The sequence below is a fragment of the Tilletiaria anomala genome (assembly GCF_000711695.1).
Source record: "Tilletiaria anomala UBC 951 chromosome Unknown K437scaffold_91, whole genome shotgun sequence".
In the NCBI taxonomy this organism is placed as follows: domain Eukaryota; kingdom Fungi; phylum Basidiomycota; class Exobasidiomycetes; order Georgefischeriales; family Tilletiariaceae; genus Tilletiaria; species Tilletiaria anomala.
Genome location: NW_013546931.1, coordinates 24,351 through 50,009, shown reverse-complemented (window position 1 = coordinate 50,009; position 25,659 = coordinate 24,351). Strand labels below are relative to the sequence as shown.

Below are 25,659 nucleotides of genomic sequence, written 5' to 3'. Positions count from 1 at the left end.
CACCGAGCCGCTTGATCCATCTGACAGAGAGATGTGCGAGCGCTAAGATCCGATCATCTGGAAGGGAATGCCAGTTAATATCCATATGGTCTGTAAGTGCCTGCAAGACGAAAAGTACGTCGGCCTCGCCAACGTGCTGGTCGACGCGGGTGTTACGCTGCACGCATAAAGGCAAGGCTTGTACAGTACACGAGAGGAAAAGTCTAAGCGCTGGCTGATAGGAGGAAGTTCTGCGAGGATCCGAACAGTGGGTTCAGTAGCCACGTTATTTGCAGATAAAAAAGGTCCTGCTGCCTCGGACTCACCTTTTCTGCTTTTGCTACCGCCGCATTGAAGTTTTGCACTGCTTCCCAACAGTCTAACGTTCTGTTGCCATCTCTGAATGCGCGAGTCAGCGATCGTTTGTAGGTTCATGGCGGTAGTGCCACGAGCTCACCTGTAGCACTTGGTAACCTCCTCTCGGGCTTGCTTGACGCCGGGGGTGTTCTCCACCTTCTCCCTCGTCTTGTTGTGCTTCTCGATCTTTTGGGAGATCTCATCCAGCTGCTGTTGGAGCAATACAGCGCTTCGGCCTTGCGCCCCCTTTTCTCCTAGCTTCTTCTCATTGTCCAGGTTCTCCTTTTCAAGCGCGAGCTCGATCTGCTTGCGCACCTCGTTCTCCTGCTTCTTTAAGCGAGACAGCTCGGACTTGATGCGTGACTGGATCGAGGCATCTAGCTGCGTTTGGCGCGTCGCGGATAATAGTGATGGGCTAGCATCTTTGTTGGCGCCGCTGCTATCGCTGCCGTCTGATTTCCCAGCCACATCGGATTGGTTCTTGTCAATGTCGTTCAACAATGAGCGGCCGAGCTAGGAATGAGAGCGATCGAGCAGCGGGCGACAAAAGTGTAAGCTTCAAGCCGTCCGACAAGCGTATATCCATCTACAATTCAAATCGCAACAGACGGTATTGCATGATGCACTGTTGGCAAGCGCAATGATTCGATCGCATTTCCTCCATACTCACCTGCAACGGTTCGGCACCGGTACTCTTCGCCTCGGTCTGCTTCGGCGCGGAGCCCGCGTCGGTCGGCTTGGATCCAGCTGCACCCATCTTTGCTGCGTTCTGCGTGGGTGGGCTGCAAGGCGATAGCACGTGTACAATCCTCCGTGCCGTTTTGACTGCAGAGCAACAGCCTTGTGCAGAACACATCGAGTATCAGCAAAAGAAGACATGACGGCATGCAGTCCGAGTCTCGATCTTCACTTTGTGTACCCGACTCGTTCCGCCCGCCGTCCTGCTCATGTGTATCCCACTCTATTTCTACCGTCATCATGATGCCCAGCAGCCGTATTCATTGGCCAAATATAATTGAAGGCTAGGTGTCCATGGCACGTACCGTCAGCTTTCCGCAGTGCAGCGTTTCGGAGGAAGGCTGTGTCGCATCTCGTCATATTCGCTCATAGGGGAATGCCCCCACGGCTCACTTAGCGTTGCGTACGGGCCGCGGTGGCTCCAGACGACTAGCTATGACTTCGGGTCATCACCATCATGGCCGACCTTACTGCCAAGCCAGTGCTCTTACCAGAATTATACCCCTTGATCGCGGAAGCCGTCACGAGTGACGCGCAGGAAAATGATGCTTATGGACTGGATCTCGCAACGCAAAAGACGCTTTTTACTTTCTCGCAGATTGACAAAGAATGCCAGTGGGGTTGCCAGCCCATCCTCTAGCACAGCGTTCGACTACCGAGCAGCTCAGCTATATTCGCTATGATCGAGTGCGCCGATCGTATAACGAAGCGTACTGGAAAGACTCCGTACGCGTACATTGAGCGCATGAGCATCACCTTGCTCAAAAAGAGAGCGATGTACCACCTCGATGCCTGTTGCTGCTGATGACCCACCTAGCCGAACAGTCCAAATCGCTTCATCGATGGGCATGGGACGTGCCCTTCCGCGAACGGCTTCACAAGGTGTGGAACATGTTCAACGTCGACCTTCGCCAGCTCTTCCGACAGCTCCCGCTACGCGAGCTCATCAGCGTCCAGGACGAAGTCTGCTTTAGTTTGCGGTATGGCGCAGGAATGCCCGGCCAGGCAGAGTGTCAGGCCTTTCCTGCGTTGCAACGGCCCGTGCTCTACAACCCCATACTGGACGACGACTTATCCGATAAGCTGATTTCAATGCCCAAGCTACACTGTCGTCCTTATGTGCGCCGACCATGGTTGGCAGAGGATAATGGACGACAATTATATCGATCGCAGCGCAGAAGCCAATGCCTTTGAGCGACTGCACGACGCTTGCGCTCTCAAGCCTGACGGGAGCATAGTGAGCTGCGACCACTTCACACCAGCTATTTGCTCCGAATAGCTTGTGACGCCTTGAGTTTCTAGCAGAGACGTCTCGAGCTCTTCATCAGCGGCGGCTGGTCCGGCTCGATCCTACGCACGGCCTTGGTCTTGCGAACGCTGACCAGGTTAGAAGCGCAGCAGTCCTCTGGACTGCGGCTCTCGCTCAGCGTCAATCCAGACGGCATCCCAAACACCATGGAGGGGCAGGAAGCTGTCATCTACCAATATCGCGACTGGGCCCGTGAGCTGATCGACTCAGGCAAGATTTGGACAGGAAAGCAGGCATGTCTGCTGCATGACGAGCCGGAGTGATCGCGGCGCAAGAATGTGTATCTGACCGCACTCCCGTTACCACGAGGGCACCAGCGCTCGAAGAATATATGCTAAAGTGACATTGTCATGGTGAGGGTCTTGGCGTGCACACCGAGTACGGGTGGGCCACCAGAAAAAAGTGTGTGCAGGGACTTCAAATACCGAAAGCTCTTTTGCTCGTCGTCAGCAGTGCCAGGGTCGGGGGCCGGGAGTGCAGTGAGAACAACAGACGTGGAGGATGAAGAATTGTTGCGGATGAGTTCGCTGGAGAAAAGGGGCGGGGAAACGATGATCAGCTGTTGGCATCTCGACTCAGGCAGTGCGACTCACTTTAATATGAGATACTGCGCTTTGTTGGGCAGCTCATTGAATGCGATGAGCGGTGGTTTAGGGGTTTTGATCGACGCCATGGATGACCGTGAATGATGCAAGATGGGGCGTGATGAGCGTCTGCCGTCTCTTGCAAGCATGTCGCTCAAAAAGCCTTGGTTATCGTCGGCTGCGGCTTGGCTCTCTGCACCGAGAGAACGCACAAACGCGGCGCGATCGCGCGGTCTCAACGTGCCTTCCTCCGGCTCGGTAATCGCGCTGAAACTCGATCGACGCGAGGATGCGACGCTGGAGCTGCCGCTGGGCGCGAGATAGGGATCCGGCGATGCCGTCCGACTGCCCACTGGGCGGGTTGACTTGAGTGTCGACCCTGATGACGTGGACCCCATGCTTCCGGGAATAAGGCCGAGGCGTGCTGGGGTGGGGGTGACACTCATTGAGCCGTACTCAGCTCCATTCTGCCGTAACGATGGGCTGTCGAGTAGCGGCCTGCGGACTGGTTCATCTGGCAAGCCATGTGACCCCCCAACCGAGTAGCTGCGCGTCTTGCGCCCAGTTCGCCGTTGGCCTGTGTTGAAAGTGGCTGCGCGGCGGAGGCCAAGGCCAGGCCCGCTACTACCAGCCCCAAACCATTCGTCATCCACCAGCTGTGCGAGCTCATCGCTTAGGTCCGAGTCATCGCTTTCATCTGAGTCGTCCGCATCGCTCTCATCGTCTCGCCTCGGCCGTGCCTTTGGATGCGCCAGGCCAATCTTGATGTTACGCTTAAAGTACGCCAAATGCTCGGGTGGCATACTTACCCCCAAGATCTTTTGCTCTCGCTTCGATCGCCGTTTAGTCCCACTCGGGGAAGCTTCCATCGCTGGCGATGCAGTCCCAATTGGCTGTGGCGCGGTCTTTGACATGCGCTTGGCCGCTTTTGCTCGCCTCTCATCCTCTCTGCGAAGCTCCTTGAGTGTTTCCCACCAGGGGTCGCCTTTTAGGGCGAACTCAACGCGTTCGCTCACCGGCTGCCTGCCCATGACGACTGCATCGTACGTCTCCAAATGCGACGTGCGCAGACAGAAAACCCGCAGCGTAGCCGGAATGCGTAAATTGTCGAGCAAGCTGTGAACGCGACGACGCTCTTCTTCGACGTCTTCGGGCACTTCGACAAAGACCGACACGCGGACCTTATGGTATTTCCATGTGCTGGTCAAGCTCAGAATCGTGCCGAGCTGCAGTACCATGGTGTAAGTGTCCCAAGCGTGCGATGGATCCATGTCGGAACTGGCGATCTGAACAGGCCACAAATCGACATAGCGCAGGCTTTGATCATTTTCGCCAGACTTTTGCCGCGGGTCTGGGATTGACAGATTTGCGAAGTTGTAAGCGATGGCCAGACCCTTGCTCAGCGAAAGTGTGTCCTCCATGATTCCAACATATGTCGTCGGGCGGATTGGCGTCTCGCGTCGCGCCGAATCCGTCGGGAGAACGTGGACATTGATCGTTTGATGCGGTGCATTCGCCTCCATGGATGATAATACGTCTGGGACGGTCAAGTGGCTCTCGTCCGTGTCCTTGGACTTGCTGCTGACATCGAGTCGTGCCGGGAACTGCATATGGGTGGGGAAACCCATGACCACAATGTTCGGTCGCATGCCTCCAAGTCCACAAGAGAGGATCAGGTTGCGAGCGCCTTGCCTTTCGTCTGGCGCAATGATAACATCTACAAAGCTCTTGATGCCGGTGACATCGACCAGCTTCAGCCAAGCAATATTTTGCTTTTTGAGTTCTGGCAGGCACTCTGCAAATTCTCCCTTTAGCACGTGACCAAGGACGTAGAGCGCGCCTTTTTTGAGTGAGTTGCAAAATATGATGAGGTTCCACTCTGTGCGCGGGTTGTTTGCAAGCAGCAGCACTTGCGGCCGCCAGTACTTTACGTGGCCTTTCCTCTCGTCGATGCGAAGGAGATACTTGCGTACAATGTAGTAGTGCAAGTTGCGAGTGACATCACCCCAAGGTTTGGGAGGAGAACAGACGTGGATGGCGGTGAAAAGAAAGATGGCGCAGACAATGCACGCTGCTGCTGCGGCCGAGTCGGTGAAGAACATAGCGCCAAAGCATGACGCTGTTCCCGCAAGCGCAGTCCATATGTTCCAGTAGCGAAACGAAGGACGGAACGAAGGAGCGCCGCCAGCTTTCAGCGCTGCAGTGGCGAATGACAGAGTCCCGAAGGTGAGGAGGGTGGTCATAGTGACGAGCTGGGCCAAGACGTTGACCGAGTCGACGAGAAGGATGATCTGACACAGTCCATACGTGAAGAGAATCGCGAACGTTGGCGTGTCGCTGATCTCCGTTCCTTGCGCCATAACGTCAAGCACCGGTAGCAAGTCGTCGCGACCGATCGCCTGAAGAACCTTGGCACATGCCATGACGCCCATCAATGCTGAAAAAGCAGTTGAAGCTAGCTCACCAAATGTGATTAGCTGTGGACTGAGCGCAATGTCGCTGACGATGCCCACGTCCAAGTAGAAGCTCTCGCGCGCAACGGTGCCTGCAAAGATAAAAAAAGCCCCAATGTAGATCCCAAACGTAAAGATTAAGGACCAATTGGTTCCTTTGGGAATCGATTTGCTCGGCTTGCGCAAATCACCGGACATGCTGGCGCCTGCAAGGATACCCGTGACGGCGGGGAAGAGGACTCCAAACACGCTTTGCCAGGTCTCTACCTGATCGCCAGTTGAGGAGCCAGCGGCACCCGAGGTGAAATGTGGGAAAAGATTCTCGCGGAATGTGTGAAGCGACCATCCGGTAAAGTAGGCCCCGCGATCCTCGTCGCTGAACGGGTGGACGAAAATGCTGGAAACGGGGATGCTCAGAATGGAAATGGCGAGTACGGCGGCTAGTGCGAGCGTCGCTCGTGCGAAAAGCTTTGAGCCGACGAGGCATACGATCGTGCTGAGGAGGAGGACAATGCTGCCGTAAAAGAAAAGCCAACATGGGCCTTCAGGAAGAAGACCTCCTTCTGAGCTCTTCTCGCCATACGCATCCGTCAGACTCTCGACAAACCCGAGGACGTTCATTGCGGCATTGAGTGCCTGGCCTGCAAAGAAAATTAGACCAATGCTGCCGCCAAATTCGGGTCCGAGAGAGCGCGAGATGAGATAGTACGCTCCGCCGCCGCGTACCTGACCATTGGTGCTAATCGCGTTTAGCGACATTGCTGTGAATGTGTCGATAGCGTAGCTGAGGAAGAGAAGTAGTAGCGCGCCCAGCAGCCCGACTTGGCCCAGGATGAACCCAAAGCGCAAGAAGAGGATAATGCCGAGAATCTACCGCAAGTGAGAGGGCAGTGAGCTGGCTGTATGCTAGCCTGAGCACAGACCCATTGCTGCACTCACATTCAGGCTGACAGGAATGAAGACCCCATCCCACGTCCCAAGCTTGCGAGGAGCAACCTCGGCAGGTGAGATCATGCCTGGAACGCGTTGCTTGGGGATAGTTGTATGCGGTGTTCCTAACCCTCCCTCGGCCAGCTGCTGCTCGAGGCCAGCAAAGCCGGAGTTGGACCGAGTAACGTGGCCGAGCCTTTGGTTTCTGCCGTGGCCTCGACGAAAGTCTTCGGTTCCCGAGAGAGCTTCCTCATCGAATGCGACACCCTTGGTTCTCTTGCGGTCGCTTCCTGCTGGTCGGGGCATCCCTCCACCTTCGAGTGAGACAGTTGCGCTCCGCGATTCGCGGGGTAGCATGTCGCCATCATACGCTTCGAGCTCGCCATGGGTTGCAGCTTTGCCTTTGCTATTACCCCTGAGCTCTGCAAAGGTCAGCATACTGTCGTTGGTCTGTCGTGAATCGCTTGTGCCAATTACAGCGAAGCCCACCATTTCAGAACCGTTCTGCTGATGAATGGTGGGCGAAGCTGATCGCACGAGTGTTTGTTGCACTGAACTGTCGTCGTAGTCACTGAGCTTCCTTCTACGCTGTGACAAGTTCTGAGCCTCGCAGCTGCTTGATAGACGCTCAAGTGCGTCTCCCATTGCCCCAGCGGTCGGGTTCGACGCGCAGGCTGCTGACATCGACGCGCCGCCAGGAGCTTCGATATGGCTATTTCGTCTGTCATGCGTGCCAGTGGCCTCAACACTGATCAAGAATTCTTCTTGTTCTATCACGGCTGATTCTATCGCCTCTCCCTCTAGCTCTTCGACCGGGTCGTGCCGCAACAGTTGCTTCTGGAGCGCCTCAAAGTCGGCACCGCCGGACCGACAGCTAACTATGTGGGACATGGTCGCAAGCGCCGACCAGGCTCGCTCCTGCTTTTGTCTAGCTGCCCAAGCTTCTTTCAAGCAAGCGCACGAATACGCATTTTGGTGCTTAGTCGTAGGGCTTTACTACTTGTTTACCACTCTACCCATGTGTGCACCATGTATAGATCCCTTCCCGATAACCTGCCGTACCCCTCTGCCTGGCTAAACTGAAGTTAAGCGCTTCTCATGACTGCAGGCGGCGTTGCCATGACCACACAGGCATCTTTTTGACGTGGCATCGAGTTCCGAATTCCGTGCGCGGCAGGCTGAACGCTGGCTCGATTTCTCTTGCTTTTTCTCTCCAGTCTTCCGATGTTACCTCTGCCCAATAACCCTCCCTTCCGAGAGCTTGCTCAAAGTCTGCTGAGGCTCTTTACAGACATTGCGCAGACCTTCAAACGACGAAGTTATACAGCAACGACAAAATGTCATTCCGAGGGGGCGGTCGAGGTTTTGGCGGTGGTGACCGAGGAGGGCGCGGCGGAGGTGGCGGGTTCCGAGGAGGTCGTGGTGGTGGACGAGGAGGATATGCGAATGCTGGTCCCCCCGATACAGTGCACGAGATGGGCAGCTTTGTGCATGCTGTGGAGGGCGAGATGCTCTGTGCCAGCACGAATGCCAAACAGGTACCATACTTTAATGCCCCCATCTAGTGAGTCGGCTTGTGGAGAAGCTTGTGTTTGCTTTGTCCCTGCCTGACGCCGTTCGCATCCACAGCCTGCAAAACAAGGCACAGATTGGCAAAGTCGATGAGATTCTGGGCCCCATCAACGAGGTCTACTTTACAGTCAAGATGGACTCGGGCATGGTCGCAACGTCCTTCAAGGCAGATGACAAGGTGTACATTGCAGGCGATAAGCTTCTTCCGATAGAACGCTTCTTGCCCAAACCCAAAGTCGCCAAGGCGCCAAAGAAGAAGGGCGGTGCATTACGTGGAGGCCCACCGAGGCCCGGAGGCCGGGGAGGCGGTGGTTTCCGAGGTCGTGGAGGCCCACCAGGGCGAGGTGCACCCAGGGGGAGGGGTGAGTCCAGATTCTGCCCCCTTTAGTTTTGTAGAGCTAACGATTTTCGCTGCTTCTTTTGGCAGGCGGATTCTCTGCTCGCGGTGGTGGACGCGGCGGCCCTCCTGGTCGGGGTGGCTTTAGTCGTGGCGGTGGCCGAGGAGGTTTCAGGGGCGGCCGTGGAGGCTACTAAGCCTGTGTGGTGGACCTTCGTGTATTTGTGTACTTCTAGCTCTAGCTCTTCTCACTCTTCTCCGTCCGCTTTCATGCTCAGTGGGATGCTTGCATGCAAGTTGTTACCCTGCATCCAAAAGAAACGCTGCATGGATGATGACTATGCTACATCGGACCTCCCCAGCTGAACCTCTCGCAGTTTCCGGCCTCGGGCGAGCTCGATCTCGCGAAGGTCGGGCATGCCGCGACCGCGGTCATTCCTCCTAGCTCTACCACCGACACCATCGCCAAGGCCAATGGGATTTGAGCCTTGCCATAGGATCTGACACGCGGCTTTGATGACATTGAGTGGGTTCGACGAGCCCTGAATAGAGGCGGAGAGATCAGACAAGCCTGCTGCGCGGGCCAGCGAGTGAATGACGGGAGGGACACGGAGTCCAAATCCTGTACGTCAAAAATCATGTCAGTCTCCCTTCTCCTTGCGCCGTGAATAAAAGGGATGCTAACCGGCTGGTCTAGGTCTGATGGTAACATGGCTTGAGCCCCATTTGCTGGTCGACTCGGTGTGGATGGTGCGGCCCTCAAGGCGTTTGACGTAATCCATCCTCTTGACGGCCTCGTGGAAAGCCTTCCTGGCAGCCTTGCCTGCGTTCGTATCTTTTCCTTCGCCGTATCCCACCAGGCCTCTCCCGTTGCCAGCAACGACGAGCGCATACATCGATGCTACTTTGCCCTTGGTCGTCATGCGTACTACTCGCCGGATGACGAGCGTGTGTCGATGCAGATTGTTGATCTCCTTTGCGGAGAGGGGCGTGATGGAGGAGAGGTATGCGGCCGAGTCAATCTCATTCGATCCACCGCCTCCCCTCGTGGAGGAGAGAACGAGTGATGCGGCAGATGGCGGAGTCTGAGGGAAGATGGATCCACCAGTCTCGAGATCAGAGTTGTAAAATGTCACACTCGACCGAAAGGGATTCGACGGCGTCGCCGGGTTGTTTAGCGTGTGGCCAGAATCGAGGATAGGGTCAGGGTGGTACAGCAGTGCTGACATGCTCGCAAGGTCGCCAAGATTGAATTGCTGAGCCGGTGACGAAGAGGATGACGAAGACGCTGCATTGGGTGCGGACGAAGAAAGTGGCCGTTGAAGAAGGGCTTCTTGATTCGGCTGGGGGACCCTGTGAGCGAAGCGCTGCTTTCTGTTCAAGGGCGAAGAGAACGCAGCGTTTGAGGATGCTGACGCATCCTTCGAGTTGCGTGCTGCGCCGGCTGCACTGCTCTCCGCACTCTCTGCAGCTACCGAGCTGTCGGAAGATGACCAGCGAGAAGAAGGGCTGGCCGCGAAGGCCCTAGCCGAGCTGGGTGTGGCAGCCGCCGCCTTAGTGGCGCGCCGCAGCAGCATAGAGCTGCTGGCGAAAAACATGTTCTCTGCGCTGTCTTGAGAGTTCCTAAGGGCGTCGTATTCAAGGTTGGGGCTTATCCCATAACAGCCTTTGAAATAAGCGTGGCAACAAGAAGGAGCGGGTGGCCCGACCTCTCTTTAGAAAGAGAAAAATCCGCGAGAGACGGAACAGAAAGGAAACAGAGACCTTACACCGGATAGGTGTGCATCTGTTCAGACAGTGAAATATGTGAATTAGGGTTGATATGCGCTGGGCTCTTTGCAAGGTGTCCGATGAAGCTAGAGGTCGTCGCTCGGCCATAAGCATGTCTGGATTCTTGCATACCTCATCCAGGTATTACTGTGCGTGATACAACGACGTGCCCATCACCTTCTTTGCCCACCCTATACCTGCGAAACGCTTTCAGCCTCCTAAAACGGTAGAGGTACCGCTTCTGAATCATGTCAAAGTAAGTACATCTCTGCGCTGGGGGTTTGTCTCCTCGAGCATGATCGCTGATGAACTCATCCCTTCTGCTTCGCCAGGCATCACCCAGACCTCATCCTTTGCCGCAAGCTACCCGGTGTGGCCATCGGGCGGCTGTGTGAGAAATGCGACGGAAAGTGGTAAGTGTGGTCAGAGGCGGCTGTTGTTGTTCATGGATCGTTGAGCATGCATTGATCATCCTCCTTGCCTCCCCCACTCGTTCGCCTCGGGCTGCGCAGTCCAATTTGCGACTCGTACGTCCGGCCCGCCACACTCGTTCATATCTGTGAGGAGTGCAACTTTGGGACGTACGGAGGTCGCTGTATTGTCTGCGGCTCGCCCGGCATCTCAGATGCATATTACTGCGCCGAATGCACACGGCTGGAAAAGGACAGAGATGGGTGTCCCAAAGTGGTCAATCTGGGCGCGAGTAGAGTGGACTTGTTCTATTTACGAAAAGCAGGGAAGCAAGGGAATGGGTGAGTAATCTGTTAAATTTTCGCAATGACCGTCCACTGTTCGCGCGCTGACACAATTACGGTGGCACAAGGTTCCAACGAGGGTAGTCCAAGTTGCAAGTCGGTTCCTCCTCTTGCTGGTCGCGACTTGCCACGTCATTTACCGGCTCAGTTGTACGCATGGCGCTTAATGAAGTCTTCACTCGCAACTGCAAACTTTTAATTGCAAAAATTACAACAGCCCGTCCTCGCGTTTAGGTCCACCATAGTCGCTCGGATCTATCTCAGAGTCCCTTGGTGCAGACTTACTCTCTAACTGAGGTTAGAAAGCCTCGACTACTCGTGGCAAGCTGCGATTCATGGGCGCAGTGAATAGGCGAATGGGTGGAGCGCGAGGGCAGCTTCTCGAGCTGCACTTGCTGCGAATCGTCCCAACACGATCATGCTTCCACAGCGGACATGAGATTCGGCTCATCTGTAGCCACGCGCCCTCAGAGCCCTTTTTACCTCTCACACCATTTCTAGTCTTGGGAGTGACCACTTCTATCCACAATCTTGTAGCGTTGGCATGCTGAACTTGGAGATTGAGAGTGCGATGGTAGTTCGGCCGGGGCAAACGTGGATTGAGATGGAGCGATGGGAAACTCTCCCACGAAGTCCTCTTAAGTGATGGCTGAATGAAATAGGGTTGCATACTGCTGAGCTGCAGCCGGCCGAATCTGGACGCGTTTTCGCTACCATTGGTCATTATCGTCGTCGCGACTCGCAGGTCGCGTGTTTCTGAGTCGGAGAGTGTTGATGTTGTTACATTTATGCTGCTTCCCTCACCGTCTGTGCTGGCTCTCTTCACTCACGGCCTTTCATGCCACGCATTAAGGCCAGATCGACGTCGCAGAGCTTCAATGGAAAGATAAGAAAGGGAAGAAGATGTCTCGTCCGTCTTTAACGGCGCTTCCGGGGCCATCGTCCCTGCTGACCTCGTACGAGGGTCAGACTGTCTCGCCCTCGTCCTCCCACGCGCGCAAGCTGCTCATGCGTCTCGACAAGCCCGAACTCATCTCTCTCGCACTCGGGTGGCTCCGTTTCTCGTCCTCCATCCACCTTCCGCCCCAGTTATCGCGTCGGCCACCGCGCGAACACACGCAGCGGCGAGGCGACTGGGCCGCACTCGACCTCTCCGAGGAACGCAGAGCGCGGACGCTCGAGGATTGCATCACTATCTGGGACGGGCCGATGAGGGATCAGAGAGTGCCCAAGGTCCGAGCAGTGGATCGGGTGCTGGAAGTGGATTGGAGCGACGGTCTCAGCTTTGGTATGCTTGCAGAGATTGAGCTGGCTTATCTCAAGGCTAGACGCACTTCGCGGACGTGGGTTGCGGCCAAGCTCGAGTATGCGCCGGATAGGGGTGAGTACGGGCTGGTTGGGAAGCGTTGAACAATTGTTGCGATTTTCTGAAATCTTTTTCCTGGGTGAAACGGTAGTGCAACACCCGACTGTGTCCAGCGTACTTCTCCGAGACCTCTACACACAAGAACTTCGTCATTACTTTGCACACTATCTGCACCTGTCGCAACCGAGGACGGCAGTTCCGTCGACACCTCCGCGTTCCGTTTCTCCGCCGCCGACCCGAGGCGCAGAAAAATTCAAGACAGCATCAGGGGACGACTGGACGACTGCATTCACGTGCCTGAGACTGACATTAGCGCCCACGTCTGCCGAGCTTTGCGCCAGCGGATTCTACATCCTTCACATCCCTCGAACACCATGGTTGCTGATTTCTGGTTCTCCAGGTCGTGGCCTCGAGAACCGAACCATCGCTCTCGCTGCTTTTGCGCAGGCTGCAGGGGCTCGCAGCGTCAATGTCTCCATTCCGCCAATTCAATTTCAAGCAGCTATCACCGCAGGGAAGGCAGCAATGGCAGCGGCAGATGACACTGTGACAGGGGGAGAGAGGGAAGTGACGCTTCCAAAAAACGTCGCCGAGCTCAAAGGTCGAGACCCGCTCTCATTACGTGACATTCTCGCGCGCGACGCGTTGCCAGGCGGCGGCAAGGGCCTAGACATGGTCACCGGCTACGTGGAAGATGGTCCGCTCGTCGATGCGGTACATCGACGCCGTGAGACTGAGGCAGTCATCATTTATGGTCGACTTCTGACGCCGCCACCGTCATTAGAGGAACGCCGCGAGCAGCAAGATATCGGTGCCGCCTTGGGCCAACATGCTCCGGCTTTGCACGCCAGCGTCAAGAGACTCAGCGACAGAGAAGTAGAGCAAAGAAGGTTCAAGAGGCGAAGAGAGGCCAAGGAGATGTTTGGTGCGCAGGGAGATGATTCGCTTCCAATGGTGCCTCGCATTGACTTCGAGGTGAGTTCTGAACTACTTTTTGCTATATCTCAGGGCTCAACCAGTTTGCTGAATTGGTTCCCTTCGCTTTCCTCAGCTGCGACTGCCATTCCCCCGCATCGCGCCGTACAAAGTACCCTCAATGGCTCTTCTCGACGCCGAGCCGATCCGTATTCGGCTGGAGGGTAGTCATGTGCAAGCTGGCTTGCGCAAGCTCGTGCTTGCCGGCCTTGACGAGCGTGCCGACGCCACAAGCACTTCCTCACCAGCCGCAGCTTCCTCAAATGTTGTCGCCGCAGAGGCAAGTGAGAGCACAAGAGATTCTAGTAAGGAATATGCTGTCGGCTTGCCTTCCTGGCTCACGCAAGTCAAGGGGACAAACGTCGTGATTGGCCTGCGCGAGCGTGCTGCGAGCACTGTTGGTGGTGGTAGCAGCAGTCGGGGCAGTCATGCGCCGCGTGATGGAGCTGGAGCAGCAGTGGGAGCGGTACGTGCGCAGACAGGGCCGATGGCAGATCAGACGGACGATGCAGACGCCGATCGATAATACAGAGCCGGCGTTTGATGGTGGTTTGTGTACCTTAACCATTCAGTGCCACCTACGTACTTATTTACGCGGTGAAGCAGCTACTGTGCGCTGTTGATATGCTTCAATAGGAGCAAAACTGCAATGGGGGAAGTAGCATCGTGGTGGCTTGTGCAGTTTGCTTTTTTGAATGTGACCGGAACCCGAAGCCTGAATGTCCTGGTCGCATGGGTGGCCGTCCACACTCAGTGTCATTACGATGTATAAATCAGATTGACGGCGCCGCACGGACAAGTCTGAGACTCGCGAGCTGCAAGACAAGTAGTGAAGTTGTTAATGCTGCCATCCTTAGCGAATGACCGAAACACCTTGTCATATCCAGTGAACAGAGCGTCGGAGGGAGTGATCAGTTTGGCCATTGCGAAGCAATGGTCAGCGTCAGAGCCTACAAAACATGAGCAATGCGTGGGAGGAAAAGTATCCAGAAAGAAAGGGAGTGCATGCCCGGACTGCTGGTCTATCCTCGACTCTGCGGATCGCAATCAAGGGCATATTTGGGACGCATTTCGAGAATCGTTGCACGGTTTTGTCACTGCCTGCGAAAGAGAAGCTGTTGAAGATGTGCTAGATACAGTTGATCTTTTGGAGGTTGCGAGCGGCACGAGGCAGCAATTCAATTTCATCGATCGTGGTCTTCAAGAATACATCAAGGACGCAAGCCCAAATGATTCTCTGCGGAATCACTGGATCGAATCCACCCGACAGTGGCAGATCAGGTCCTTATCCCACAGATCCGAGCGCGTCTCGAAAGAACGCAAGAGGCATTGGTAACGATATTGCCGGCACACAAGCTGAAGATCCTCGACGAGGTGGCCTGGTCGGTCTTGAGCAGTACCTTGCATGGGAGCCTAGATCGTGAGAATAGCTCTATAGCCCCCAATTCCGATACAAGCAAGTCCAAATGCGCGAAACCAGTAGCAGCCATCATACTAGCATTCAACCTAACGCATATCGCACCGTGGAGTTTTACCGAAAGCTCGTTTGAGCAGGCCTTTGGGCTGATCAAAGATTCTCCCGACTGCGATGCTCAAAAAGGACGAAGGTCGGGGGTATTGGCGCTTTACGGTGCTTTTAACGAGCAAGACTCTTTTGCTAGCGAAGGGAACCGCCAGGTGGGTCCAATTGGGCTCCATGTATGCCACTCTCGTGGGGCTGACGCAGCAGCTCCCGTTCACTCCACGTCTCAGTTTTACCCCATGCTCAAGAAGTGAAATCCAGAGAACGGACTTCGTGACTTTCAGGCAGGGCTCATACCACTCGGCAGGGAACACGGCTACGAGCTAAGAGAGCGCGAGGAGATGCCTGCCGGGAATGTGAGTTGGACTACACAAATATTCCAATTTCAACATTGCACGTTCATGCGCATGCTTACGAATTTGACTGCTCCTGATGTCCTTTACTCAGCTCTGGCTAGACTTCTGGCATTGGTCGCGCAGAAGAATGTCAAGCATGCTATCGTGGTGTATATTTCTTTGATCAAGATACGCTTACGGTCACTCCGGAAGCGGCTGTTGCTTCATCGTGACACGCGTCGTAAGAGTGAAGGATGCAGATGCCCGCAGTCTGGGTGACCCGGACTAGTATAGACAGTCCGTCTGCACGTTAGGATCCAGAATTTGCGCTGAAAGAGAAACAAACCAGTTCCCTATTTTTCGTATTAATTTATTACGACTGTCGATTCTCCTGGAGCATTTCATCCATTCGCTCACAATTCCCTCAGCGAGGCCAAGGAGATGTGATAGATTCGGAGAAACTTTGTTCTTTGCAGAATCGATGGTCACCCAGAAGCATATCAGGGAGATTGATGAAGTGTTGAGGATCAAGAGTAGACGAGCCGCACGCGTGTGCATTCAATTGTTGCTTGGGACCCGATTGCGGGGAAGTTAACCCTGGTTCCCCCCAAAATATAACCCTGGTGACAGCAAAACGTCGAAATCAAGTTGGACAGAGGCCAGCCGAAGCATGAACCAGGAGATAACCCAGAGCCCATTAGAAGACGAACAGAAAGGCTTGGCAGTTCGACTTCATGAGTTTCAAAGACGTTCAGTCGAGCAAAGGTCCATATACAGTCCTTGCAGTCAGCACGAACTTTGATCTCAGCTCATGCGTTATTGCCTAAGCTGCGGGAAAATCTGAGCAGAGCACATCACTGGCGACTTGACAAACCGTGGCGTCGCAGATGATGTCGGTAAGAAGGACAGGGTGCTCGTCATTGATGATCTGGCGGTAGATCGGCACACAGTCACAAGCCAGCAGCCATAGACGGCCTACATCCCGGCAGCCGTCCGTCCTGGAATTCAGAAAGGGCTGAGAACTCGCCCCCATTCTAGATTTGCGGCGCTCGTTCGGACAGGTCTAGGTGCAGCGCGAATCGTGCTACCTGCTACTCAAGATGGCTCCATCATCCTCATCAGCATATGCGCCAATCTTCGGCTCGAGCGGCCTGCCGTCAGCAGTGTACAGTCGTCGCTTATCGTTTTTTCCCTGGTCCACCTTTATGGGCTTGTTTGATCTCAAACAGGGGAGCACCGTTATCTCGCTTTTTGCTCTCTTCAACAAGATCGCCGGCGTCTACGGAATCTTGGCCGTCTTCTCGGGCGGCACATTCGCGCAGGTCAGCCTGTATGCCTACAGCATTCTGAGTATCGGAGCTCTGCTATGGGGCTTGCGAGGCATCAGTGACGTGAGCGTACTTCTCTCTCCTGCCGCCCAAAACCACTCATTAGGCTTTGACTGACATGGGAATTTTCGATGCCAACAGGAGGACCCACGAGTAGTCCTCCGTTACTCTCATTTTTTCGCCTTCGATCACCTTCTCTCTTCCTTCTGGACATTCTTCTTCGCCTACTCGACCTTTTCAGCTCCCCACAAAGGCGAGCGGCCGCCACTTGCGCTGCATCAGCAAGGCTTAATGGACCTGATCGAAAACCTCGAATTACAGTACGAGATTCCAGGCAAGGTGCAACATCACAGCCCCATCACGGGAGAAGCGAGGGTACATGGAGCACAAGAGGTGTGGAACTTCGAGAAGGGGTTCGCCGCGACTGTTTTGATAGCGGGGTGGCTCTTGAAGGTGCGTACGTGCGCACATTCGCTCGCTGCTTTGCCACTTAAATAACAACAAATGTGTCGAGGGAACGTACAGATTTTCTTTGCTCTCACGCTCTACTCGTACGCCTTGCATCTACGGCACAATACAGTGAGTTCATCCTTACGCTATTCTTTAGACGCAAGCAGCTGCACTAACAAAGCACGTGTGACCTGCGTTATCTTCAGTACGCATCATTACCATTTGCGAAATCATCACAAGCCAGCCTGCACAACATTTTACTGCAACCTGACCGAACAGTTGCAGACGATGACATGAACGACCAGTCGCTCAGGTTCTCTACACGGCGGCGACCAGCGGCAGGCTCCGAGCGGCAGAGCGCCGAGTACGCCCACCAGCAACGAGTCAGCTACGACGGCTATAATCCAGCAGATGCATCTTTTTTATCCTCTGGAGCCATCGGCGGCGCATCCATTTCCCGGCCGCCATCAGTACGGCTGACGGAGATGACAACGACGCCCGCAACATCTTCCCCCTCCACTGCAGCCATGTCGCCGTCCGCTTTGGACTCGCATACTGGTGACAACATCGGGGCAACAGGCATGAGCGCCACGCTCGGCCGCCCTACACAGGCACAGGGCTTGGAGCGACGCGTCAGTGCAGGGCCCACGGTGCCGATCAGTCCGAGTCAGAGCTATTTCAGGAGGGACCTGTAGTATCCTCCTTTGAGTGACTAGAGCACTGTCATTCCCAGCATGGTTGTGTGTATCGTCTGCTCAAGACTTATTCGACATACCTGTCACTCTTTAGCGTCCTCATCCTATCAGTGGCTGCGCGATTGCCCTGGATTTCATCTGGCGAGCTGCCCTGTCATTTCGCCCCCAGGCAAATTTCCCCAGCTTTGCCACCCTGAAGATAGCATCGCTTTGCACAGGCCCGAGCGATGTCGCTAGCAGCACATGCTGAACCCTTCGCAAATCGCCAATGCACCTGTCAGCGCAGCCGTGTAAGCTTGTATGGCTTCGTAACCTGACTCCGACAGCTAAAGGAGGGCGGGGTGAAGTACTTGTCTGTGCATCCGTGCGCTGCTTGCGCGCCTGTGCATGTGTGCCTGTGCGAGGGTGTGCCACATGCGCGCGCGCGCGCCTGGACCATGTTGTGTTTGGGCACTGCGCCACTGTCCGCGCACCGTGATGCTGACTTGCTGGATGGCTGGCGGCAACTTGCCTTTCCAGTCTCGCAAAGGTGTTGCTCTCTCTGTGGACTGTTGCTCCTTCTTGTGGGATTCACTCCATTTTCATCGGACGGATCAGCGTCTCTTCAAGTCGGGTATGAACAGTCCGATCGAGGAAGCCTGAAGTACAGCCAGCATGGTAAGTCATTGGAAAAGTGGGAAGGTCGCGCTGGTGTTGCTGCTAGTGCGTTGGCGGCGGCCACTCCTGGAAAGCGTGCGAAAGATCTCCAACAGGGCAGGCTGTAGGAGGAAGCAGCCACAGCTGACGCTCTGGTTCTGCTGGCTTTATGCGAGGGGGAGTGCATGGATTTGGGTCTGCCGATGGAAAGTGGCTTTCGGGCGTTGCGTTGGAGAACGCATCGGCCAAGTTGCCTACTGCCAGCTCACCGAGGGCCATAATAACTAACCTCACGTCAGAGCGACCACGGGTGCTGTCGTAGCCTTTTCGCAGTCGAATGGCACTCGAGGAGGAGGGTACAGGCTTACATGGCACTCGGTTTGATGGATCCTGGAAGAGAGGACTGCCCATACCCCTCACATGGCGCTTGGTTGGCAGACAAATGTCAAGGTTGCTATGCGCAGTATATTGTCCCGTTCCACATGGTACACTGCAGGATGCCATCAAAGCTGAAAGCGGCGCTTTGGACTTGTCTTTGGCGTTTGAATCTTTCGCTGATCTCATCTGATGTTTGTCTCATCCTCTCTTTTCTTCCAGGACCGCATCAGAGAGGTGAGACAACGGAACTACATGGGACAAAGTGCAACTGGTGCTGACGCCTTTTTTCTGCGGTGTCTATTACCAGAAACTGAACGCCCTGCGCGTCGAAGCGGACGCTGCTATTGCGCGTGCCGAAACCGCTGAAGCACGAGTGAAGGAGCTGGAGCATGCGTCGCTCAAGAACGACCAGGAGATCGCTTCGTTGCAGCACAAGCTCTCCGTCGCCGAAGGCCAGCTCGAGGCAGCAGAGGGCAAGCTGACTGAGCACAAGAGCCTCGCAGCAGAGGGCGAGAGCAGCAAGGGAATGGCAGATAGCTTGCAGAGGAAGATCGCGCTGCTCGAGAGCGAGCTGGACACCAGCGAGAAGAACCTCCGGGAGACCACAGAGAAGTGAGTCGGTTGTTGCCCATAGCACGTTTCCTATGCTGAATGATCGCTAACTCTGGCGGTGGATCCCTCCATCCTTTTGACCTGCCATACTCGACTTAGACTCCGCCTGGTTGATGTCAAGGCCGAGCATTTTGAGCGCCAAGTGCAATCACTCGTGCAGGAGCGGGACGCGTGGGAAAAGAAGTACGAGGAAGCGCAGGAAAAGTACATCAGCTCCAAACGCGAGCTCGACGAGGTCGTCCTGCAGATGGAGTCCCTCTAGACGCACTCTTTCATGTGGGCAGCGCTGCTATGGCGACGGGAATTCGGCAGTGCAGTACAATACTGCGCTCGCCGGGGCGGCATCGCTGGAATGATGCAGGCAGCTTCCTCCCTCGCCTCTGCGCGTCATAGCAACGAATAGCAATGATGACATGACAATGCGATGTAAGAGAAAGTCGCAGAGGGACATGTTCCCCTGTAGGATGTTACTGCTGCGGATGCGGCAGAAGGCGTTTGCATGCCCGACGAAGGATTAGGAGAGCGTACGGAACACATCCGCACGCTCTCGCGCCTATCTATCAGGCGACCGTGATGCCGAGCGTGACCTGTACCCATCTGACGAGGATATGCTGGGCCTGTGTGGCGACTTAGATACTGAGCGCGAGCGATCTGTGCCTCCTATTGCGTTCGAGCCGGCGCGATCCGGGCTGACGCTGCGCGAAGGGCTGCGGCTGACGAAACGCGCACGGTTGTGGCTTCCAGCTTCATCACTGCTGCCCTCCTGCGATGCGAAGCCTGCATCATCATCATCACCGTCGCCATCGCTGTCGCCATCGCCGCCCGCTGGTCCTGGCGTGGCTGCTGATGCGGGCCCTGCGTCCGCACCCGCGAAATCGCGACCGCGACCACTGCCGGCCGCGAAGCGGCTGCGTCGCTCTTGCTCAGCTCGACGCTTTTGCCGCACCTGCGCGGCACGCTCGAGTCGCCTCTGCCGCTCGCGCCGTTCGTGCACGAGCGAGTCATCGCTGTTGCTGCCGCGTTCATCGCCATCGCCATCGCCCTTGTCGTTGTCATTGTCGTCGTCGCCACCTAGAGTAGTGCCGTTCGCTCGGCCGGCGCGGAGAGCGGAGGGAGCAAGGAGCATCGCGTCCTCCAGCTTGGAGATGCGCGGTGCGAGGCCCTCACTCTCTTCGAGCACGTCGCGCCGTGTCAAGCGCGGCAGGATGAGCTCGCAAACGCGCTCCTGCGTCAAGAGGTCGTCGATGAACTCGTCCATGTGCGTGATAGTGTAGCAGCCGCCTGGAGGGCTCGGATGGCATCCACGTCAGTTTCTACTGCCGACGGGTGGATGCTCTGGGTGTGGAGTCGAGCTCACCTTGGTTTCGATATCGTAATCGACGGTAGTCGTTGAGCATTGGCTCAAGCACCTCGTACACCTCCATCGATGGGAACGTCAGACGGACGTACAGTGCGGCGAGGGCGCGTAAGTATCTACATTGCGCAAGCAAGAGCGTGGTCAGCTTGCTATTCTGTGCATGGTGAGGAGAGTATTGACGCGTGCGCTGACTTAAATTCATCGGCGGTGAGGTACTCTAGAATGATTTCCTTCTGTGGCTGCAGCTGCAGCAGCTTGAGCAGCAAGCACACGAATGGGCTGGGGATCTGCGGACCGTAGGTGCCGCCAATGTACTTGAGGTCGAGGGCCTTGTCGATTACGGACTCTGCGGTGAGGGCAAAGCACTGCTCGCGCCAGTAGTTGTTGCTGTAGATGCGCGCGCGGATCACCTTTTCGACGAGGAACTGCGGGTTGGTGCTGTGGATCTGCTGCGCATCGCGCACCGTTCGGTTCGCCATGGTTGCGACTGCAAGGTGCGCCTCAACAAGCCGGTCGTGTCCGTGCACGTTTGGCTGCCGGTCGCGATGTCTTTCAGTGTTCTTCAAGCACCCAGCCTCTGTCACCCAAGAGAGAGCCGAGCGCCTTTTTGGTGAGGGGGGGGCGTTTTTGGTTAATGGATATTCAGGGCTTTCAACTCGCCGACAAAGGAACGCGCTGCGCGTGCGGCAGGGACAAAGTCGCCGATATAGTGTGTGTGCGTAGATAACTGCAACCCTACTCTTCCAGCAACTCTGCACGCGAGTGTGCGTGTGAGTCCCCCCCCCAGCATCGCCATTTAATTGGCTTGCCCGTTGGCCCCAGTGGCCCTGCAGTGCAGTGGGGTGCCTGGCTTGTGCCCACACCCGCTGGCCTCTCTGTGAGATCTGGCGGCGCACAATACGTCAGCCAGTATGACGGAGAGCGCGACCGCGTTACCAAACGCCACCGCCTCGCCCATCCACCTATCTATCTCTTTCCCTTTCCCTGCGTGCAAAAGCAGATCAGCCATGGGTTGCAACTAATGCACGTGGCTCTGGTGTGCGCGCCTTTCGGTGTCGGCCGCGTTATTCTAGTCTGTTATGTGGTTGGCTCGAATTTGCAGTGCTTGCGTGAAGAGGGTGGGTGTTGGTTGAATGAATAGATGCAAGAATGGATATGCTCGGTCCGTACAGCGTCAAGGGCGATTCCCACTGGCCCGGCCTCGCTCGGTGCACATGTACAAGACATACACCATCAAATCGAAAGAAAAATTCAGTCGGAATCGAGACGTTGCCTGCCCATCGCCAGCACACTCGATTCACCCCAAGGCAAGCAGTGCCACCACAATCTTGAAGGCATGTCAGCGCCACTGCATTCGCATTCGGAGCTAGTTAACCAAATGAAAGAAGGCGCTGTCCGTAGTGGCGCTTCAGAGCACTGCCGCTACGGTGCATCCAGCAGCGGCGCGCGCGAGCTGGACCTTTCACGCCAGGCAAACGCTATGCCCTAAACCATGGCAACACGGTGTCACGCCGTTCCAGCTCGTCATCGCCGCTGCGTACGACAGTGAGGGTAGAGGGAAGAAGTCGTGCCTAGTCGACTAGCTGCCCGAGGCCCAAGAGTAGGGGAGGCTGCCAGGGCCTACTCGGGAGCCATAGGGAGCATCCGCCAAGAGTTCCCTGGAGATACCGTCCCCAAATACACGCTCGGTGTCTCGTTCTTCGCGCGTCTTTCAGTGCATTTATGCGCTCCGTTGGAAAAGGGGCGCCAGGCTTATACCGATTTTGCATGTTCTTTGCATTGCATTATTTGGCAGTTCCTAGGATTTGTGATCGGGTCACTGAGTTGTGCGTCCCTCTCTGAAGGGCTCGGTCGGCAGACCCTGTTTGTTGTCGCGTACGTCTTCCGTACGCGATGGTCAGGCGTGACGATCCTCTTACAGAACCTCGCAATAGTGCTCATCGTGCACTTCCTCGCTGTCACATTCGGCTCGTTACGCTCACGACCGCACGCGATGTCCTGGTGGACATGTTCACTGCCAATGAGGTGAGCAGCGCGACACCGTCTTCTTTCCCCCTCTCCCTGCGTCACGCAAGCATGCTCACCAAATCTTTCGTGCCTCTTAACACCCGCAGCGAGCTTCGCGATGGCTGCCTTCGCTATTGCTCTGTTTCTTGACCCAGAGATTGACCTTTATCACCGGTGGCTACTTCGGCTAGTGCGCCAGCTGGTGATGAGCGCTCGGCTGTTTGTCAATTCTCATCGGGTGACCAGCCTCGCGAAGCCTGGCCCGTCGGCTCGCCATGGACACTACGTTTGCGCGCAAAGACGCTTCCGGATATTGACGACCTAACGCATTCCTCCTTCCACTGCAGCGTCTTTTTCATATTCGGTTTCTTCCTTTCAGAGGCCTATGCGTCGGCGTTCTTACGCTACCCTGCCGTCAGGGTGTCCAAGGCGTCCAAGGCGATCGGCCAGGTCTTCCTGTCGCGCATGGACGAAGGCAAGGACTGTGCATCAAGACGCAGTTCCACATCGCGCTCAGCCACCCTGAGAGCGGCTCTTCCTTGAGTCGATCGTGTTCCTGCTGAATATCTTCATGGCTATGGTATACACACCCCCGTACAGCCTCTTTATTGCTTTCCCGGCAGGTGCCGTGGAAGCACTTGCGGTGTGCCATATGTGAAAGGGTTGACTTACACCTGTGTGTGCACAGCTTACCCGCCCGCCCTGGGTAGATCGTCTTCGAGTAAAATCGCGACTGGTTCGTCGGAATCAGCGGCCTTGCCTTCCTCGGCGCACCGGTAGACATCCTCCTGGCGCTCACTTCAGCTTCTTCGACAGCGCGCGCTACGTGCAAGTCTCTGGACCGCATGGCGGGTTTTCAACGCGCGAGGCGTGCCTGTTCAGCAGAATGATCGGAGCGCCCCTGCTCGTCATGGGTCTCGCATGGTTCGCCGACAGCGACGCGCCAGAGACGCACTGGGTCGTCCTGATCATCGGACGCGCAACCTTTGGTGCGGGAATGGTCCTGAAACCCCTGTCTATTCAGGATTACCTTGTTGATGCATACGTCATATTCGCAGCTTCCACTTGAGGCACCTCTCTTTCCAGTGGCGAAAAACCGAGCGCAGGCTGACTCGATCGAATTCCTTGCAGGCTCGCGGCAAACTCGCTGTGTCGGTCGCCCTTTGACATGGAATCACCACTATTCAAACCTAACCAGTACGCCAACTTCGGAACGCAAAAAGGGTGCATTGACCCCCGCGATCCTCCACGCGGTGTGCCTGTCGATGCCGTTCCTCTTCTTACAGTACGGTGAAAGCTTCCGCCAAAGGTGCAAGTACAGCGCCGAGGCCCCTCGCATACACGAACCCTTGCAGCAGAGGGCGCGCACAGCACCAAGCAGCAGGCAGACGAAACGGACGGGGCGCAGATCAGCAATTTTAACAGCGCCAGCGCCAGAAATTCCAGCCGTAGTGGAAGCAGCACCAGCAACAGAGAGCAGCCTGATGTAGACGCTGGCGCTACCCAAACAGCTCGCCCCGGATAGGGTCAGGCGAGATGCTACCATAGCCGCCTGAGCGAGCTGCGATTCCAATATTGTTTGCCTTCGCAGCACGGAACGACCTGCACGACCATACTTCCCAACCTTCTGTTCTGTGCTTGCTAGCTTTTTGCGTACATACGTATCATGCTTGCCGACACCTTAATTCCGGACAAACACATCGTGCACGGTCATCCATAGACTTGTGCGGCTTTATGGTGAATACATGCTGGTGCTCTTTGCATATTAACCCTCCCAGTTATGGATATTCTGGCTTGGCGTCTCCATGCATTACATTTTTCGCGTTCTGTGTCATTGTCTTCATTTGCAATACATACCGAATCCATACAAATTGTGCATCTGCGGAGCTCTGTCTGTTGCTCCATATCTATGCCTCCTTGGCTGTCGCTTTCGCTTTGGCGTGCAGCCCTTGCTGCTCGCCCTCCACTTTCTGCGGCCACGTGCGTTCAAAGACATCCCGATCGAGCACCGTGTGCAGTGCTTGTGTGGCGGTGAGAACACCGACGAGGATCAACGCGCAGAGGCCATAAAGCCCGTAGCGCTGAGCGTCAGTCAGAGGGTCGAGCAGCGGATAAGGAAAGTGCCCGTTCTTGAACGCGCAGCGCTCCACCCAGACACTGTGATTGGAAGACCAAAGTGGGCAGAGACCAATCCAGTCAGTGAACAATCAGGGTCACGGCGCTGCATCAAGAGGTAATAACCAGTATGCGATTGTCAGTGTCGTGCTGACAGCAGCAGGCTTCATGCTCTTAAAAAATGGCGGACTGAAGACGAGATAGTCGACCAGCAGGAAGAGGGAAGGAGCGGCGTGAAGCGCCAGATCGATCTCGATTGGAATCTTTACGGGTACTTTTATTGCCAGCCCTGGACTCTGAGGGTCGTAGCGCTCAATCGGCGGGACAAGCTGCCGTTTGTATGCGCTGAAAATCAATCAAGCAATCTTTTAGATTTTCGCACGGCGCATGCTTACCAAATTAGGGTCATAGGTAAAGATCGACCAAAACAATATCGACACGAGAGTTTCGACTGGCATTGCGACGACACTTGTGAGAGCCTTCAAAAATGTGAGAATCCCTCGCAGCCCGCTGTTGGCAGTTCCTCCACCCAGTAGCGCATCGTGGAAGTCAAGCAGCAGGGCAACCGACATGGCTAAGACCGTTGCAGCGAGGGAGCAGACCGTGAGGAATTGATAGTGTCCGCCGTACTCGTGGGAAGTGTCGGCCTCGGCGAGCGCCTCGAAAACAGAAAGCTTGGAGAATCCCCACACGCAACTGCTCAGCGCAAGAGCGTGCCATGTGGTGCGAAGGGTTAGAAAAATGGACATGTTGTTGGCGATGTTCGAGGTGAAAGGAATTCACACAGAGCCAGGGCGCAGTCTGTAGGCCAGCTTGCGTCGATTGCGGACTGCTGAGGTAACAGCGTATTCACTCGAGAGTGTATCGACGAGCATGCGCAGAAATCCGCGAGAGACGTCAGGTCAGAAGCACAGCCGATGGTTGCGCAATCGAGCGTGGAGGTCTTGTACCACGTCCCGCCTTCAGTCTGTCCTACACAGGCTGACAAGCATAGGCCAGATCAGTTGAACTCACGGGTTGGACAGAACTCGACTGGTTCTCGCCGGTCGATGATGACGCACACCATGGGGCAAAAGATGAGGCGAGGAGCAAGGACGAT

At 55.7% G+C, this 25,659-nt stretch overlaps 13 protein-coding genes across 13 annotated transcripts; 7 read left to right on the top strand and 6 right to left on the bottom strand.

Moving 5' to 3' along the window:
- K437DRAFT_258662 (uncharacterized protein) lies at window positions 1–1,186 on the bottom strand. Its single transcript, XM_013385939.1, has 4 exons — window positions 1,007–1,186; window positions 437–849; window positions 306–378; window positions 1–230 (listed from the first exon to the last, which is right to left on the bottom strand). Exons 1-4 carry the CDS (start codon window positions 1,091–1,093, stop codon window positions 204–206), a joined length of 600 nt encoding a protein of 199 aa, XP_013241393.1. The 5' UTR covers window positions 1,094–1,186; the 3' UTR covers window positions 1–203.
- A 1,531-nt stretch (window positions 1,187–2,717) lies between these two features.
- Window positions 2,718–6,656, bottom strand: K437DRAFT_227347 (uncharacterized protein; the record flags this gene model as incomplete). The annotated part of the gene is made up of 3 exons (XM_013385938.1): window positions 2,718–2,910; window positions 2,977–6,290; window positions 6,360–6,656. 3 exons carry the CDS (start codon window positions 6,654–6,656, stop codon window positions 2,718–2,720), a joined length of 3,804 nt encoding a protein of 1,267 aa, XP_013241392.1.
- A 1,076-nt stretch (window positions 6,657–7,732) lies between these two features.
- On the top strand, window positions 7,733–8,163 carry K437DRAFT_216932 (uncharacterized protein; the record flags this gene model as incomplete). Its single annotated transcript, XM_013385937.1, has 2 exons — window positions 7,733–7,914; window positions 7,980–8,163. Coding segments are annotated over 2 exons (366 nt in total), but the record flags the coding sequence as incomplete, so codon positions are not given.
- A 375-nt stretch (window positions 8,164–8,538) lies between these two features.
- K437DRAFT_275720 (uncharacterized protein) lies at window positions 8,539–10,055 on the bottom strand. Its single transcript, XM_013385936.1, has 2 exons — window positions 8,945–10,055; window positions 8,539–8,881 (listed from the first exon to the last, which is right to left on the bottom strand). The coding sequence occupies exons 1-2, from the start codon at window positions 9,855–9,857 to the stop codon at window positions 8,598–8,600; spliced, it is 1,197 nt and encodes a 398-aa protein (XP_013241390.1). The 5' UTR covers window positions 9,858–10,055; the 3' UTR covers window positions 8,539–8,597.
- Window positions 10,056–10,079: 24 nt separating this feature from the next.
- K437DRAFT_189380 (putative Pre-mRNA splicing factor ini1) lies at window positions 10,080–10,975 on the top strand. Its single transcript, XM_013385935.1, has 4 exons — window positions 10,080–10,285; window positions 10,362–10,442; window positions 10,542–10,781; window positions 10,853–10,975. Exons 1-4 carry the CDS (start codon window positions 10,278–10,280, stop codon window positions 10,866–10,868), a joined length of 345 nt encoding a protein of 114 aa, XP_013241389.1. The 5' UTR covers window positions 10,080–10,277; the 3' UTR covers window positions 10,869–10,975.
- A 608-nt stretch (window positions 10,976–11,583) lies between these two features.
- On the top strand, window positions 11,584–13,707 carry K437DRAFT_238871 (uncharacterized protein). The gene is made up of 3 exons (XM_013385934.1): window positions 11,584–12,165; window positions 12,242–13,125; window positions 13,202–13,707. The coding sequence occupies exons 1-3, from the start codon at window positions 11,688–11,690 to the stop codon at window positions 13,649–13,651; spliced, it is 1,812 nt and encodes a 603-aa protein (XP_013241388.1). The 5' UTR covers window positions 11,584–11,687; the 3' UTR covers window positions 13,652–13,707.
- A 608-nt stretch (window positions 13,708–14,315) lies between these two features.
- K437DRAFT_258655 (uncharacterized protein) lies at window positions 14,316–14,695 on the top strand. Its single transcript, XM_013385933.1, has one exon. The coding sequence runs from the start codon at window positions 14,355–14,357 to the stop codon at window positions 14,547–14,549; it is 195 nt and encodes a 64-aa protein (XP_013241387.1). The 5' UTR covers window positions 14,316–14,354; the 3' UTR covers window positions 14,550–14,695.
- Window positions 14,696–15,672: 977 nt separating this feature from the next.
- On the top strand, window positions 15,673–17,057 carry K437DRAFT_289147 (DUF1753-domain-containing protein; the record flags this gene model as incomplete). The annotated part of the gene is made up of 3 exons (XM_013385932.1): window positions 15,673–16,373; window positions 16,452–16,763; window positions 16,836–17,057. The coding sequence occupies exons 1-3, from the start codon at window positions 16,083–16,085 to the stop codon at window positions 17,055–17,057; spliced, it is 825 nt and encodes a 274-aa protein (XP_013241386.1). The 5' UTR covers window positions 15,673–16,082.
- Window positions 17,058–18,022: 965 nt separating this feature from the next.
- Window positions 18,023–18,924, bottom strand: K437DRAFT_189311 (uncharacterized protein). The gene has a single exon (XM_013385931.1). It carries the CDS (start codon window positions 18,653–18,655, stop codon window positions 18,155–18,157), a length of 501 nt encoding a protein of 166 aa, XP_013241385.1. The 5' UTR covers window positions 18,656–18,924; the 3' UTR covers window positions 18,023–18,154.
- On the top strand, window positions 18,659–19,619 carry K437DRAFT_291522 (uncharacterized protein; the record flags this gene model as incomplete). The annotated part of the gene is made up of 3 exons (XM_013385930.1): window positions 18,659–18,703; window positions 18,777–19,081; window positions 19,181–19,619. The coding sequence occupies 3 exons, from the start codon at window positions 18,659–18,661 to the stop codon at window positions 19,341–19,343; spliced, it is 513 nt and encodes a 170-aa protein (XP_013241384.1). The 3' UTR covers window positions 19,344–19,619.
- Window positions 19,250–21,281, bottom strand: K437DRAFT_258650 (PRP38-domain-containing protein). Its single transcript, XM_013385929.1, has 3 exons — window positions 20,631–21,281; window positions 20,439–20,554; window positions 19,250–20,362 (listed from the first exon to the last, which is right to left on the bottom strand). The coding sequence occupies exons 1-3, from the start codon at window positions 20,915–20,917 to the stop codon at window positions 19,635–19,637; spliced, it is 1,131 nt and encodes a 376-aa protein (XP_013241383.1). The 5' UTR covers window positions 20,918–21,281; the 3' UTR covers window positions 19,250–19,634.
- A 1,545-nt stretch (window positions 21,282–22,826) lies between these two features.
- Window positions 22,827–24,093, top strand: K437DRAFT_189297 (uncharacterized protein). Its single transcript, XM_013385928.1, has 3 exons — window positions 22,827–23,064; window positions 23,134–23,434; window positions 23,577–24,093. The coding sequence occupies exons 1-3, from the start codon at window positions 23,017–23,019 to the stop codon at window positions 23,933–23,935; spliced, it is 708 nt and encodes a 235-aa protein (XP_013241382.1). The 5' UTR covers window positions 22,827–23,016; the 3' UTR covers window positions 23,936–24,093.
- Window positions 24,094–24,250: 157 nt separating this feature from the next.
- On the bottom strand, window positions 24,251–25,603 carry K437DRAFT_258649 (uncharacterized protein). The gene is made up of 3 exons (XM_013385927.1): window positions 24,956–25,603; window positions 24,687–24,889; window positions 24,251–24,602 (listed from the first exon to the last, which is right to left on the bottom strand). The coding sequence occupies exons 1-3, from the start codon at window positions 25,307–25,309 to the stop codon at window positions 24,353–24,355; spliced, it is 807 nt and encodes a 268-aa protein (XP_013241381.1). The 5' UTR covers window positions 25,310–25,603; the 3' UTR covers window positions 24,251–24,352.
- Between the last annotated feature and the right edge of the window lie 56 nt (window positions 25,604–25,659).